Below are 16,935 nucleotides of genomic sequence, written 5' to 3' on the forward strand. Positions count from 1 at the left end.
AATTATAATTGTGCCAGGCTGTGTAACTGTTGTCAGAGCAGTCCAGACTCCAGGACTTTAATCCAATAATACAGTCCTTACCCCCTACTCTCCTGCTGATTCCTTTATATGACCAGCCCCTCTCCCACTTCACTCCACCCTCTCTACTGTGTTTGGGTCCAGTGTGACATCACAGGCATCTGATGGTTGAAACCAGACAATATTAGAAATCATCATTCACATTAGAATGTTAACTCACTTTTCCCTAATTCATTTGGAATTACCTGGATTTGATCTTCATCTAAGTCACAACAACAGACATACACAGTGTGCTTAAACTAATAACACACTAATTATTGTATGTTTCTTGTCTATATTGAATAGATCATTTAAACATTCACAGTGTAGGTTAGAAAAAGTTTGTGAACCCCCTAGGCTAATGACTTCTCCAAAAGCTAATTGAAGTCAGGAGTCAGCTAACCTGGAGTCCAATCAATGATACGAGATTGGAGATGTTGGTTAGAGCTGACTTGCCCTATAAAAAACACTCACACAATTTGAGTTTGCTATTCACAAGAAGCATTGCCTGATGTGAGCTATGCCTCGAACAAAAGAGATCTCAGAAGACCTAATATTAAGAATTGTTGATTTGCATAAAGCTAGAAAGGGTTACAAAAGAATCTCTTAAAGCCTTGAAAAATTGTCTAAAAATGGAGAAAGTTCAACACTGTTGCTACTCTCCCTAGGAGTGGTCGTCCAGCAGAATGCTTAATGAGGTTAAGAAGAATCCTAGCGTGTCAGGTAAAGACTTACAGAAATCTCTGGAACATGCTAACATCTCTGTTGTCAATGATCAGTCAATCTGTAAAACACTAAATAAGAATAGTGTTTATGGGAGGACATCACAGAAGAAGCCACTGCTGTCCAAAACAAACATTGCTGCACGTCTGAAGTTCGCAAAAGAGCACCTGGATGTTCCACAGCTTTTGGCAAAATATTCTGTGGACAGATTTTTTAAAAAGTGTTGTTTCGAAGGAACACACAACACTATGTGTGGAGAAAAAAAAGGCACAGCACACCAACATCAAAACCTCATCCCAACTGTAAAGGATGGTGGAGGGAGCATCAGACATCCCAAGAATATTGCTGAACTGAAAAAGTTTTGTAAAGAGGAACTGTCCAAAATTCCTCCTGACTGTTGTGCAGGTCTGATCCGCAACAACAGAAAATGTTTGGTTGAGGTTATTGCTGCCAAAGGAGGGTCAACCAGTTATTGAATCCACAAATGTTTCCCCACCCTGCACTGTGAATGTTTACACGGTATGTTCAATAAAGACATGAAAACATATAATTGTTTGCGTCTTATTAGTTTAAGCAGATTGTCTATTGTTGTGACTTAGATGAAGATCAGATCAAATTTGATGACCAATTTATGCAGAAGTCCAGGTAATTCCAAAGGTTTCACATACTTTTTCTTGTCACTGTAAGGTATCAAAAGGATAAGTTAAGGTAACTTGAATGATCATATGTTGTACTGTACGGTAATATAAAACACATTTATTCCTATGAATTAAACACAAACACAGGCGAACACACACATTGTCAAAGCAACTCTTTCTAAACTTTGGTGTCCCTGATTTCTGCTTCTGTAGAACTACAGCTTAAATGTAATATGACCAAGGAAGTAATGATGGTGGTCTTTCAATTTGACTTAGCTTGAATTAAGACTTATTCTTAGTCATATTCTTCACAGCAGTCAACACTCACATTTTCTAAGCCCAGGTTTCATTGTGTTCTCTCCACCATGTTCCACACTGTAGCGGTAAGCAGAAGAACAGCCAGTTATTGAGCGATACACGTGAACTCACACACACTCAGTCAGCATATAACTCCCGTGGGTTTCATAACCACGTCTGTATAACAATTAAATAATGAGACAGGAGACAGGAATCATTTATCTGGAATGTGATCATGTCAACACACACATGATATTCTGAGGCACAACTCAGAAAGGATGGAATGACTTAGTGTTACTAACATTTAGTGAAAGGATGGAATGACTTAGTGTTACTAACATTTAGTGAAAGGATGGAATGACTTAGTGCTACTAACATTTAGTGAAAGGATGGAATGACTTGGTGTTACTAACATTTAGTGAAAGGATGGAATGACTTAGTGTTACTAACATTTAGTGAAAGGATGGAATGACTTAGTGTTACTAACATTTAGTGAAAGGATGGAATGACTTAGTGTTACTAACATTTAGTGAAAGGATGGAATGACTTAGTGCTACTAACATTTAGTGAAAGGATGGAATGACTTAGTGTTACTAACATTTAGTGAAAGGATGGAATGACTTAATGTTACTAACATTTAGTGAAAGGATGGAATGACTTAGTGCTACTAACATTTAGTGAAAGGATGGAATGACTTAGTGCTACTAACATTTAGTGAAAGGATGGAATGACTTAGTGTTACTAACATTTAGTGAAAGGATGGAATGACTTAGTGTTACTAACATTTAGTGAAAGGATGGAATGACTTAGTGCTACTAACATTTAGTGAAAGGATGGAATGACTTAGTGTTACTAACATTTAGTGAAAGGATGGAGTGACTTAGTGTTACTAACATTTAGTGAAAGGATGGAATGACTCAGTGCTACTAACATTTAGTGAAAGGATGGAATGACTTAGTGTTACTAACATTTAGTGAAAGGATGGAATTACTTAGTGTTACTAACATTTAGTGAAAGGATGGAATGACTTAGTGTTACTAACATTTAGTGAAAGGATGGAATGACTTAGTGCTACTAACATTTAGTGAAAGGATGGAATGACTTGGTGTTACTAACATTTAGTGAAAGGATGGAATGACTTAGTGTTACTAACATTTAGTGAAAGGATGGAATGACTTAGTGTTACTAACATTTAGTGAAAGGATGGAATGACTTAGTGTTACTAACATTTAGTGAAAGGATGGAATGACTTAGTGCTACTAACATTTAGTGAAAGGATGGAATGACTTAGTGTTACTAACATTTAGTGAAAGGATGGAATGACTTAATGTTACTAACATTTAGTGAAAGGATGGAATGACTTAGTGCTACTAACATTTAGTGAAAGGATGGAATGACTTAGTGCTACTAACATTTAGTGAAAGGATGGAATGACTTAGTGTTACTAACATTTAGTGAAAGGATGGAATGACTTAGTGTTACTAACATTTAGTGTAAGGATGGAGTGACTTAGTGTTACTAACATTTAGTGAAAGGATGGAATGACTTAGTGCTACTAACATTTAGTGAAAGGATGGAATGACTTAGTGTTACTAACATTTAGTGAAAGGATGGAGTGACTTAGTGTTACTAACATTTAGTGAAAGGATGGAATGACTCAGTGCTACTAACATTTAGTGAAAGGATGGAATGACTTAGTGTTACTAACATTTAGTGAAAGGATGGAATGACTTAGTGCTACTAACATTTAGTGAAAGGATGGAATGACTTAGTGCTACTAACATTTAGTGAAAGGATGGAATGACTTAGTGTTACTAACATTTAGTGAAAGGATGGAGTGACTTAGTGTTACTAACATTTAGTGAAAGGATGGAATGACTTAGTGTTACTAACATTTAGTGAAAGGATGGAATGACTTAGTGCTACTAACATTTAGTGAAAGGATGGAATGACTTAGTGCTACTAACATTTAGTGAAAGGATGGAATGACTTAGTGTTACTAACATTTAGTGAAAGGATGGAATGACTTAGTGCTACTAACATTTAGTGAAAGGATGGAATGACTTAGTGTTACTAACATTTAGTGAAAGGATGGAATGACTTAGTGTTACTAACATTTAGTGAAAGGATGGAATGACTTAGTGCTACTAACATTTAGTGAAAGGATGGAATGACTTAGTGTTACTAACATTTAGTGAAAGGATGGAATGACTTAGTGCTACTAACATTTAGTGAAAGGATGGAATGACTTAGTGCTACTAACATTTAGTGAAAGGATGGAATGACTTAGTGTTACTAACATTTAGTGAAAGGATGGAATGACTTAGTGTTACTAACATTTAGTGAAAGGATGGAGTGACTTAGTGTTACTAACATTTAGTGAAAGGATGGAATGACTTAGTGCTACTAACATTTAGTGAAAGGATGGAATGACTTAGTGTTACTAACATTTAGTGAAAGGATGGAGTGACTTAGTGTTACTAACATTTAGTGAAAGGATGGAATGACTCAGTGCTACTAACATTTAGTGAAAGGATGGAATGACTTAGTGTTACTAACATTTAGTGAAAGGATGGAATGACTTAGTGCTACTAACATTTAGTGAAAGGATGGAATGACTTAGTGCTACTAACATTTAGTGAAAGGATGGAATGACTTAGTGTTACTAACATTTAGTGAAAGGATGGAGTGACTTAGTGTTACTAACATTTAGTGAAAGGATGGAATGACTTAGTGCTACTAACATTTAGTGAAAGGATGGAATGACTTAGTGTTACTAACATTTAGTGAAAGGATGGAGTGACTTAGTGTTACTAACATTTAGTGAAAGGATGGAATGACTCAGTGCTACTAACATTTAGTGAAAGGATGGAATGACTTAGTGTTACTAACATTTAGTGAAAGGATGGAATGACTTAGTGCTACTAACATTTAGTGAAAGGATGGAATTACTTAGTGCTACTAACATTTAGTGAAAGGATGGAATGACTTAGTGTTACTAACATTTAGTGAAAGGATGGAGTGACTTAGTGTTACTAACATTTAGTGAAAGGATGGAATGACTTAGTGTTACTAACATTTAGTGAAAGGATGGAATGACTTAGTGCTACTAACATTTAGTGAAAGGATGGAATGACTTAGTGCTACTAACATTTAGTGAAAGGATGGAATGACTTAGTGTTACTAACATTTAGTGAAAGGATGGAATGACTTAGTGTTACTAACATTTAGTGAAAGGATGGAATGACTTAGTGCTACTAACATTTAGTGAAAGGATGGAATGACTTAGTGTTACTAACATTTAGTGAAAGGATGGAATGACTTAGTGTTACTAACATTTAGTGAAAGGATGGAATGACTTAGTGCTACTAACATTTAGTGAAAGGATGGAATGACTTAGTGCTACTAACATTTAGTGAAAGGATGGAGTGACTTAGTGTTACTAACATTTAGTGAAAGGATGGAATGACTTAGTGCTACTAACATTTAGTGAAAGGATGGAATGACTTAGTGCTACTAACATTTAGTGAAAGGATGGAGTGACTTAGTGTTACTAACATTTAGTGAAAGGATGGAATGACTTAGTGTTACTAACATTTAGTGAAAGGATGGAATGACTTAGTGTTACTAACATTTAGTGAAAGGATGGAATGACTTAGTGCTACTAACATTTAGTGAAAGGATGGAATGACTTAGTGTTACTAACATTTAGTGAAAGGATGGAATGACTTAATGTTACTAACATTTAGTGAAAGGATGGAATGACTTAGTGCTACTAACATTTAGTGAAAGGATGGAATGACTTAGTGCTACTAACATTTAGTGAAAGGATGGAATGACTTAGTGTTACTAACATTTAGTGAAAGGATGGAATGACTTAGTGTTACTAACATTTAGTGAAAGGATGGAATGACTTAGTGCTACTAACATTTAGTGAAAGGATGGAATGACTTAGTGTTACTAACATTTAGTGAAAGGATGGAGTGACTTAGTGTTACTAACATTTAGTGAAAGGATGGAATGACTCAGTGCTACTAACATTTAGTGAAAGGATGGAATGACTTAGTGTTACTAACATTTAGTGAAAGGATGGAATGACTTAGTGTTACTAACATTTAGTGAAAGGATGGAATGACTTAGTGTTACTAACATTTAGTGAAAGGATGGAATGACTTAGTGCTACTAACATTTAGTGAAAGGATGGAATGACTTGGTGTTACTAACATTTAGTGAAAGGATGGAATGACTTAGTGTTACTAACATTTAGTGAAAGGATGGAATGACTTAGTGTTACTAACATTTAGTGAAAGGATGGAATGACTTAGTGTTACTAACATTTAGTGAAAGGATGGAATGACTTAGTGCTACTAACATTTAGTGAAAGGATGGAATGACTTAGTGTTACTAACATTTAGTGAAAGGATGGAATGACTTAATGTTACTAACATTTAGTGAAAGGATGGAATGACTTAGTGCTACTAACATTTAGTGAAAGGATGGAATGACTTAGTGCTACTAACATTTAGTGAAAGGATGGAATGACTTAGTGTTACTAACATTTAGTGAAAGGATGGAGTGACTTAGTGTTACTAACATTTAGTGTAAGGATGGAGTGACTTAGTGTTACTAACATTTAGTGAAAGGATGGAATGACTTAGTGCTACTAACATTTAGTGAAAGGATGGAATGACTTAGTGTTACTAACATTTAGTGAAAGGATGGAGTGACTTAGTGTTACTAACATTTAGTGAAAGGATGGAATGACTCAGTGCTACTAACATTTAGTGAAAGGATGGAATGACTTAGTGTTACTAACATTTAGTGAAAGGATGGAATGACTTAGTGCTACTAACATTTAGTGAAAGGATGGAATGACTTAGTGCTACTAACATTTAGTGAAAGGATGGAATGACTTAGTGTTACTAACATTTAGTGAAAGGATGGAGTGACTTAGTGTTACTAACATTTAGTGAAAGGATGGAATGACTTAGTGTTACTAACATTTAGTGAAAGGATGGAATGACTTAGTGCTACTAACATTTAGTGAAAGGATGGAATGACTTAGTGCTACTAACATTTAGTGAAAGGATGGAATGACTTAGTGTTACTAACATTTAGTGAAAGGATGGAATGACTTAGTGCTACTAACATTTAGTGAAAGGATGGAATGACTTAGTGTTACTAACATTTAGTGAAAGGATGGAATGACTTAGTGTTACTAACATTTAGTGAAAGGATGGAATGACTTAGTGCTACTAACATTTAGTGAAAGGATGGAATGACTTAGTGTTACTAACATTTAGTGAAAGGATGGAATGACTTAGTGCTACTAACATTTAGTGAAAGGATGGAATGACTTAGTGCTACTAACATTTAGTGAAAGGATGGAATGACTTAGTGTTACTAACATTTAGTGAAAGGATGGAATAACTTAGTGTTACTAACATTTAGTGAAAGGATGGAGTGACTTAGTGTTACTAACATTTAGTGAAAGGATGGAATGACTTAGTGCTACTAACATTTAGTGAAAGGATGGAATGACTTAGTGTTACTAACATTTAGTGAAAGGATGGAGTGACTTAGTGTTACTAACATTTAGTGAAAGGATGGAATGACTCAGTGCTACTAACATTTAGTGAAAGGATGGAATGACTTAGTGTTACTAACATTTAGTGAAAGGATGGAATGACTTAGTGCTACTAACATTTAGTGAAAGGATGGAATGACTTAGTGCTACTAACATTTAGTGAAAGGATGGAATGACTTAGTGTTACTAACATTTAGTGAAAGGATGGAGTGACTTAGTGTTACTAACATTTAGTGAAAGGATGGAATGACTTAGTGCTACTAACATTTAGTGAAAGGATGGAATGACTTAGTGTTACTAACATTTAGTGAAAGGATGGAGTGACTTAGTGTTACTAACATTTAGTGAAAGGATGGAATGACTCAGTGCTACTAACATTTAGTGAAAGGATGGAATGACTTAGTGTTACTAACATTTAGTGAAAGGATGGAATGACTTAGTGCTACTAACATTTAGTGAAAGGATGGAATGACTTAGTGCTACTAACATTTAGTGAAAGGATGGAGTGACTTAGTGTTACTAACATTTAGTGAAAGGATGGAGTGACTTAGTGTTACTAACATTTAGTGAAAGGATGGAATGACTTAGTGTTACTAACATTTAGTGAAAGGATGGAATGACTTAGTGCTACTAACATTTAGTGAAAGGATGGAATGACTTAGTGCTACTAACATTTAGTGAAAGGATGGAATGACTTAGTGTTACTAACATTTAGTGAAAGGATGGAATGACTTAGTGTTACTAACATTTAGTGAAAGGATGGAATGACTTAGTGCTACTAACATTTAGTGAAAGGATGGAATGACTTAGTGTTACTAACATTTAGTGAAAGGATGGAATGACTTAGTGTTACTAACATTTAGTGAAAGGATGGAATGACTTAGTGCTACTAACATTTAGTGAAAGGATGGAATGACTTAGTGTTACTAACATTTAGTGAAAGGATGGAATGACTTAGTGCTACTAACATTTAGTGAAAGGATGGAATGACTTAGTGCTACTAACATTTAGTGAAAGGATGGAGTGACTTAGTGTTACTAACATTTAGTGAAAGGATGGAATGACTTAGTGCTACTAACATTTAGTGAAAGGATGGAATGACTTAGTGCTACTAACATTTAGTGAAAGGATGGAGTGACTTAGTGTTACTAACATTTAGTGAAAGGATGGAATGACTTAGTGTTACTAACATTTAGTGAAAGGATGGAATGACTTAGTGTTACTAACATTTAGTGAAAGGATGGAATGACTTAGTGCTACTAACATTTAGTGAAAGGATGGAATGACTTAGTGTTACTAACATTTAGTGAAAGGATGGAATGACTTAATGTTACTAACATTTAGTGAAAGGATGGAATGACTTAGTGCTACTAACATTTAGTGAAAGGATGGAATGACTTAGTGCTACTAACATTTAGTGAAAGGATGGAATGACTTAGTGTTACTAACATTTAGTGAAAGGATGGAATGACTTAGTGTTACTAACATTTAGTGAAAGGATGGAATGACTTAGTGCTACTAACATTTAGTGAAAGGATGGAATGACTTAGTGTTACTAACATTTAGTGAAAGGATGGAGTGACTTAGTGTTACTAACATTTAGTGAAAGGATGGAATGACTCAGTGCTACTAACATTTAGTGAAAGGATGGAATGACTTAGTGTTACTAACATTTAGTGAAAGGATGGAATGACTTAGTGTTACTAACATTTAGTGAAAGGATGGAATGACTTAGTGTTACTAACATTTAGTGAAAGGATGGAATGACTTAGTGCTACTAACATTTAGTGAAAGGATGGAATGACTTGGTGTTACTAACATTTAGTGAAAGGATGGAATGACTTAGTGTTACTAACATTTAGTGAAAGGATGGAATGACTTAGTGTTACTAACATTTAGTGAAAGGATGGAATGACTTAGTGTTACTAACATTTAGTGAAAGGATGGAATGACTTAGTGCTACTAACATTTAGTGAAAGGATGGAATGACTTAGTGTTACTAACATTTAGTGAAAGGATGGAATGACTTAATGTTACTAACATTTAGTGAAAGGATGGAATGACTTAGTGCTACTAACATTTAGGGAAAGGATGGAATGACTTAGTGCTACTAACATTTAGTGAAAGGATGGAATGACTTAGTGTTACTAACATTTAGTGAAAGGATGGAATGACTTAGTGTTACTAACATTTAGTGAAAGGATGGAATGACTTAGTGTTACTAACATTTAGTGAAAGGATGGAGTGACTTAGTGTTACTAACATTTAGTGAAAGGATGGAATGACTCAGTGCTACTAACATTTAGTGAAAGGATGGAATGACTTAGTGTTACTAACATTTAGTGAAAGGATGGAATGACTTAGTGCTACTAACATTTAGTGAAAGGATGGAATGACTTAGTGCTACTAACATTTAGTGAAAGGATGGAATGACTTAGTGTTACTAACATTTAGTGAAAGGATGGAGTGACTTAGTGTTACTAACATTTAGTGAAAGGATGGAATGACTTAGTGTTACTAACATTTAGTGAAAGGATGGAATGACTTAGTGCTACTAACATTTAGTGAAAGGATGGAATGACTTAGTGCTACTAACATTTAGTGAAAGGATGGAATGACTTAGTGTTACTAACATTTAGTGAAAGGATGGAATGACTTAGTGCTACTAACATTTAGTGAAAGGATGGAATGACTTAGTGTTACTAACATTTAGTGAAAGGATGGAATGACTTAGTGTTACTAACATTTAGTGAAAGGATGGAATGACTTAGTGCTACTAACATTTAGTGAAAGGATGGAATGACTTAGTGTTACTAACATTTAGTGAAAGGATGGAATGACTTAGTGCTACTAACATTTAGTGAAAGGATGGAATGACTTAGTGCTACTAACATTTAGTGAAAGGATGGAATGACTTAGTGTTACTAACATTTAGTGAAAGGATGGAATAACTTAGTGTTACTAACATTTAGTGAAAGGATGGAGTGACTTAGTGTTACTAACATTTAGTGAAAGGATGGAATGACTTAGTGCTACTAACATTTAGTGAAAGGATGGAATGACTTAGTGTTACTAACATTTAGTGAAAGGATGGAGTGACTTAGTGTTACTAACATTTAGTGAAAGGATGGAATGACTCAGTGCTACTAACATTTAGTGAAAGGATGGAATGACTTAGTGTTACTAACATTTAGTGAAAGGATGGAATGACTTAGTGCTACTAACATTTAGTGAAAGGATGGAATGACTTAGTGCTACTAACATTTAGTGAAAGGATGGAATGACTTAGTGTTACTAACATTTAGTGAAAGGATGGAGTGACTTAGTGTTACTAACATTTAGTGAAAGGATGGAATGACTTAGTGCTACTAACATTTAGTGAAAGGATGGAATGACTTAGTGTTACTAACATTTAGTGAAAGGATGGAGTGACTTAGTGTTACTAACATTTAGTGAAAGGATGGAATGACTCAGTGCTACTAACATTTAGTGAAAGGATGGAATGACTTAGTGTTACTAACATTTAGTGAAAGGATGGAATGACTTAGTGCTACTAACATTTAGTGAAAGGATGGAATGACTTAGTGCTACTAACATTTAGTGAAAGGATGGAGTGACTTAGTGTTACTAACATTTAGTGAAAGGATGGAGTGACTTAGTGTTACTAACATTTAGTGAAAGGATGGAATGACTTAGTGTTACTAACATTTAGTGAAAGGATGGAATGACTTAGTGCTACTAACATTTAGTGAAAGGATGGAATGACTTAGTGCTACTAACATTTAGTGAAAGGATGGAATGACTTAGTGTTACTAACATTTAGTGAAAGGATGGAATGACTTAGTGTTACTAACATTTAGTGAAAGGATGGAATGACTTAGTGCTACTAACATTTAGTGAAAGGATGGAATGACTTAGTGTTACTAACATTTAGTGAAAGGATGGAATGACTTAGTGTTACTAACATTTAGTGAAAGGATGGAATGACTTAGTGCTACTAACATTTAGTGAAAGGATGGAATGACTTAGTGTTACTAACATTTAGTGAAAGGATGGAATGACTTAGTGCTACTAACATTTAGTGAAAGGATGGAATGACTTAGTGCTACTAACATTTAGTGAAAGGATGGAGTGACTTAGTGTTACTAACATTTAGTGAAAGGATGGAATGACTTAGTGCTACTAACATTTAGTGAAAGGATGGAATGACTTAGTGCTACTAACATTTAGTGAAAGGATGGAGTGACTTAGTGTTACTAACATTTAGTGAAAGGATGGAATGACTTAGTGTTACTAACATTTAGTGAAAGGATGGAATGACTTAGTGTTACTAACATTTAGTGAAAGGATGGAATGACTTAGTGCTACTAACATTTAGTGAAAGGATGGAATGACTTAGTGTTACTAACATTTAGTGAAAGGATGGAATGACTTAATGTTACTAACATTTAGTGAAAGGATGGAATGACTTAGTGCTACTAACATTTAGTGAAAGGATGGAATGACTTAGTGCTACTAACATTTAGTGAAAGGATGGAATGACTTAGTGTTACTAACATTTAGTGAAAGGATGGAATGACTTAGTGTTACTAACATTTAGTGAAAGGATGGAATGACTTAGTGCTACTAACATTTAGTGAAAGGATGGAATGACTTAGTGTTACTAACATTTAGTGAAAGGATGGAGTGACTTAGTGTTACTAACATTTAGTGAAAGGATGGAATGACTCAGTGCTACTAACATTTAGTGAAAGGATGGAATGACTTAGTGTTACTAACATTTAGTGAAAGGATGGAATGACTTAGTGTTACTAACATTTAGTGAAAGGATGGAATGACTTAGTGTTACTAACATTTAGTGAAAGGATGGAATGACTTAGTGCTACTAACATTTAGTGAAAGGATGGAATGACTTGGTGTTACTAACATTTAGTGAAAGGATGGAATGACTTAGTGTTACTAACATTTAGTGAAAGGATGGAATGACTTAGTGTTACTAACATTTAGTGAAAGGATGGAATGACTTAGTGTTACTAACATTTAGTGAAAGGATGGAATGACTTAGTGCTACTAACATTTAGTGAAAGGATGGAATGACTTAGTGTTACTAACATTTAGTGAAAGGATGGAATGACTTAATGTTACTAACATTTAGTGAAAGGATGGAATGACTTAGTGCTACTAACATTTAGGGAAAGGATGGAATGACTTAGTGCTACTAACATTTAGTGAAAGGATGGAATGACTTAGTGTTACTAACATTTAGTGAAAGGATGGAATGACTTAGTGTTACTAACATTTAGTGAAAGGATGGAATGACTTAGTGCTACTAACATTTAGTGAAAGGATGGAATGACTTAGTGTTACTAACAATTAGTGAAAGGATGGAGTGACTTAGTGTTACTAACATTTAGTGAAAGGATGGAATGACTTAGTGCTACTAACATTTAGTGAAAGGATGGAATGACTTAGTGTTACTAACATTTAGTGAAAGGATGGAGTGACTTAGTGTTACTAACATTTAGTGAAAGGATGGAATGACTCAGTGCTACTAACATTTAGTGAAAGGATGGAATGACTTAGTGTTACTAACATTTAGTGAAAGGATGGAATGACTTAGTGCTACTAACATTTAGTGAAAGGATGGAATGACTTAGTGCTACTAACATTTAGTGAAAGGATGGAATGACTTAGTGTTACTAACATTTAGTGAAAGGATGGAGTGACTTAGTGTTACTAACATTTAGTGAAAGGATGGAATGACTTAGTGTTACTAACATTTAGTGAAAGGATGGAATGACTTAGTGCTACTAACATTTAGTGAAAGGATGGAATGACATAGTGCTACTAACATTTAGTGAAAGGATGGAATGACTTAGTGTTACTAACATTTAGTGAAAGGATGGAATGACTTAGTGTTACTAACATTTAGTGAAAGGATGGAATGACTTAGTGCTACTAACATTTAGTGAAAGGATGGAATGACTTAGTGTTACTAACATTTAGTGAAAGGATGGAATGACTTAGTGTTACTAACATTTAGTGAAAGGATGGAATGACTTAGTGCTACTAACATTTAGTGAAAGGATGGAGTGACTTAGTGTTACTAACATTTAGTGAAAGGATGGAATGACTTAGTGTTACTAACATTTAGTGAAAGGATGGAATGACTTAGTGTTACTAACATTTAGTGAAAGGATGGAATGACTTAGTGCTACTAACATTTAGTGAAAGGATGGAATGACTTAGTGTTACTAACATTTAGTGAAAGGATGGAATGACTTAATGTTACTAACATTTAGTGAAAGGATGGAATGACTTAGTGCTACTAACATTTAGTGAAAGGATGGAATGACTTAGTGCTACTAACATTTAGTGAAAGGATGGAATGACTTAATGTTACTAACATTTAGTGAAAGGATGGAATGACTTAGTGCTACTAACATTTAGTGAAAGGATGGAATGACTTAGTGCTACTAACATTTAGTGAAAGGATGGAATGACTTAGTGTTACTAACATTTAGTGAAAGGATGGAATGACTTAGTGTTACTAACATTTAGTGAAAGGATGGAATGACTTAGTGCTACTAACATTTAGTGAAAGGATGGAATGACTTAGTGTTACTAACATTTAGTGAAAGGATGGAGTGACTTAGTGTTACTAACATTTAGTGAAAGGATGGAATGACTCAGTGCTACTAACATTTAGTGAAAGGATGGAATGACTTAGTGTTACTAACATTTAGTGAAAGGATGGAATGACTTAGTGTTACTAACATTTAGTGAAAGGATGGAATGACTTAGTGTTACTAACATTTAGTGAAAGGATGGAATGACTTAGTGCTACTAACATTTAGTGAAAGGATGGAATGACTTGGTGTTACTAACATTTAGTGAAAGGATGGAATGACTTAGTGTTACTAACATTTAGTGAAAGGATGGAATGACTTAGTGTTACTAACATTTAGTGAAAGGATGGAATGACTTAGTGTTACTAACATTTAGTGAAAGGATGGAATGACTTAGTGCTACTAACATTTAGTGAAAGGATGGAATGACTTAGTGTTACTAACATTTAGTGAAAGGATGGAATGACTTAATGTTACTAACATTTAGTGAAAGGATGGAATGACTTAGTGCTACTAACATTTAGGGAAAGGATGGAATGACTTAGTGCTACTAACATTTAGTGAAAGGATGGAATGACTTAGTGTTACTAACATTTAGTGAAAGGATGGAATGACTTAGTGTTACTAACATTTAGTGAAAGGATGGAATGACTTAGTGCTACTAACATTTAGTGAAAGGATGGAATGACTTAGTGTTACTAACAATTAGTGAAAGGATGGAGTGACTTAGTGTTACTAACATTTAGTGAAAGGATGGAATGACTTAGTGCTACTAACATTTAGTGAAAGGATGGAATGACTTAGTGTTACTAACATTTAGTGAAAGGATGGAGTGACTTAGTGTTACTAACATTTAGTGAAAGGATGGAATGACTCAGTGCTACTAACATTTAGTGAAAGGATGGAATGACTTAGTGTTACTAACATTTAGTGAAAGGATGGAATGACTTAGTGCTACTAACATTTAGTGAAAGGATGGAATGACTTAGTGCTACTAACATTTAGTGAAAGGATGGAATGACTTAGTGTTACTAACATTTAGTGAAAGGATGGAGTGACTTAGTGTTACTAACATTTAGTGAAAGGATGGAATGACTTAGTGTTACTAACATTTAGTGAAAGGATGGAATGACTTAGTGCTACTAACATTTAGTGAAAGGATGGAATGACATAGTGCTACTAACATTTAGTGAAAGGATGGAATGACTTAGTGTTACTAACATTTAGTGAAAGGATGGAATGACTTAGTGTTACTAACATTTAGTGAAAGGATGGAATGACTTAGTGCTACTAACATTTAGTGAAAGGATGGAATGACTTAGTGTTACTAACATTTAGTGAAAGGATGGAATGACTTAGTGTTACTAACATTTAGTGAAAGGATGGAATGACTTAGTGCTACTAACATTTAGTGAAAGGATGGAGTGACTTAGTGTTACTAACATTTAGTGAAAGGATGGAATGACTTAGTGTTACTAACATTTAGTGAAAGGATGGAATGACTTAGTGTTACTAACATTTAGTGAAAGGATGGAATGACTTAGTGCTACTAACATTTAGTGAAAGGATGGAATGACTTAGTGTTACTAACATTTAGTGAAAGGATGGAATGACTTAATGTTACTAACATTTAGTGAAAGGATGGAATGACTTAGTGCTACTAACATTTAGTGAAAGGATGGAATGACTTAGTGCTACTAACATTTAGTGAAAGGATGGAATGACTTAGTGTTACTAACATTTAGTGAAAGGATGGAATGACTTAGTGTTACTAACATTTAGTGAAAGGATGGAGTGACTTAGTGTTACTAACATTTAGTGAAAGGATGGAATGACTTAGTGCTACTAACATTTAGTGAAAGGATGGAATGACTTAGTGTTACTAACATTTAGTGAAAGGATGGAGTGACTTAGTGTTACTAACATTTAGTGAAAGGATGGAATGACTCAGTGCTACTAACATTTAGTGAAAGGATGGAATGACTTAGTGTTACTAACATTTAGTGAAAGGATGGAATGACTTAGTGCTACTAACATTTAGTGAAAGGATGGAATGACTTAGTGCTACTAACATTTAGTGAAAGGATGGAATGACTTAGTGTTACTAACATTTAGTGAAAGGATGGAGTGACTTAGTGTTACTAACATTTAGTGAAAGGATGGAATGACTTAGTGTTACTAACATTTAGTGAAAGGATGGAATGACTTAGTGCTACTAACATTTAGTGAAAGGATGGAATGACTTAGTGCTACTAACATTTAGTGAAAGGATGGAATGACTTAGTGTTACTAACATTTAGTGAAAGGATGGAATGACTTAGTGTTACTAACATTTAGTGAAAGGATGGAATGACTTAGTGCTACTAACATTTAGTGAAAGGATGGAATGACTTAGTGTTACTAACATTTAGTGAAAGGATGGAATGACTTAGTGTTACTAACATTTAGTGAAAGGATGGAATGACTTAGTGCTACTAACATTTAGTGAAAGGATGGAATGACTTAGTGCTACTAACATTTAGTGAAAGGATGGAATGACTTAGTGTTACTAACATTTAGTGAAAGGATGGAATGACTTAGTGTTACTAACATTTAGTGAAAGGATGGAGTGACTTAGTGTTACTAACATTTAGTGAAAGGATGGAATGACTTAGTGCTACTAACATTTAGTGAAAGGATGGAATGACTTAGTGTTACTAACATTTAGTGAAAGGATGGAGTGACTTAGTGTTACTAACATTTAGTGAAAGGATGGAATGACTCAGTGCTACTAACATTTAGTGAAAGGATGGAATGACTTAGTGTTACTAACATTTAGTGAAAGGATGGAATGACTTAGTGTTACTAACATTTAGTGAAAGGATGGAATGACTTAGTGTTACTAACATTTAGTGAAAGGATGGAATGACTTAGTGCTACTAACATTTAGTGAAAGGATGGAATGACTTGGTGTTACTAACATTTAGTGAAAGGATGGAATGACTTAGTGTTACTAACATTTAGT

General features: G+C 34.4%; 1 protein-coding gene across 1 annotated transcript in view; it reads right to left on the reverse strand.

The window, feature by feature from the left end:
- Positions 1–1,530: 1,530 nt before the first annotated feature.
- Positions 1,531–16,935, reverse strand: part of LOC139576080 (NLR family CARD domain-containing protein 3-like) — a 53,270-nt gene continuing 37,865 nt past the window's right edge. Inside the window, exon 9 of the mRNA XM_071401860.1 lies at positions 1,531–1,793. Coding sequence (XP_071257961.1) covers positions 1,736–1,793 — 58 coding nt within the window. The 3' untranslated portion in view covers positions 1,531–1,735. The remainder of the gene's footprint in view (positions 1,794–16,935) is intronic.

This window comes from Salvelinus alpinus, chromosome 1 (genome assembly GCF_045679555.1).
Source record: "Salvelinus alpinus chromosome 1, SLU_Salpinus.1, whole genome shotgun sequence".
In the NCBI taxonomy this organism is placed as follows: Eukaryota; Metazoa; Chordata; class Actinopteri; order Salmoniformes; family Salmonidae; genus Salvelinus; species Salvelinus alpinus.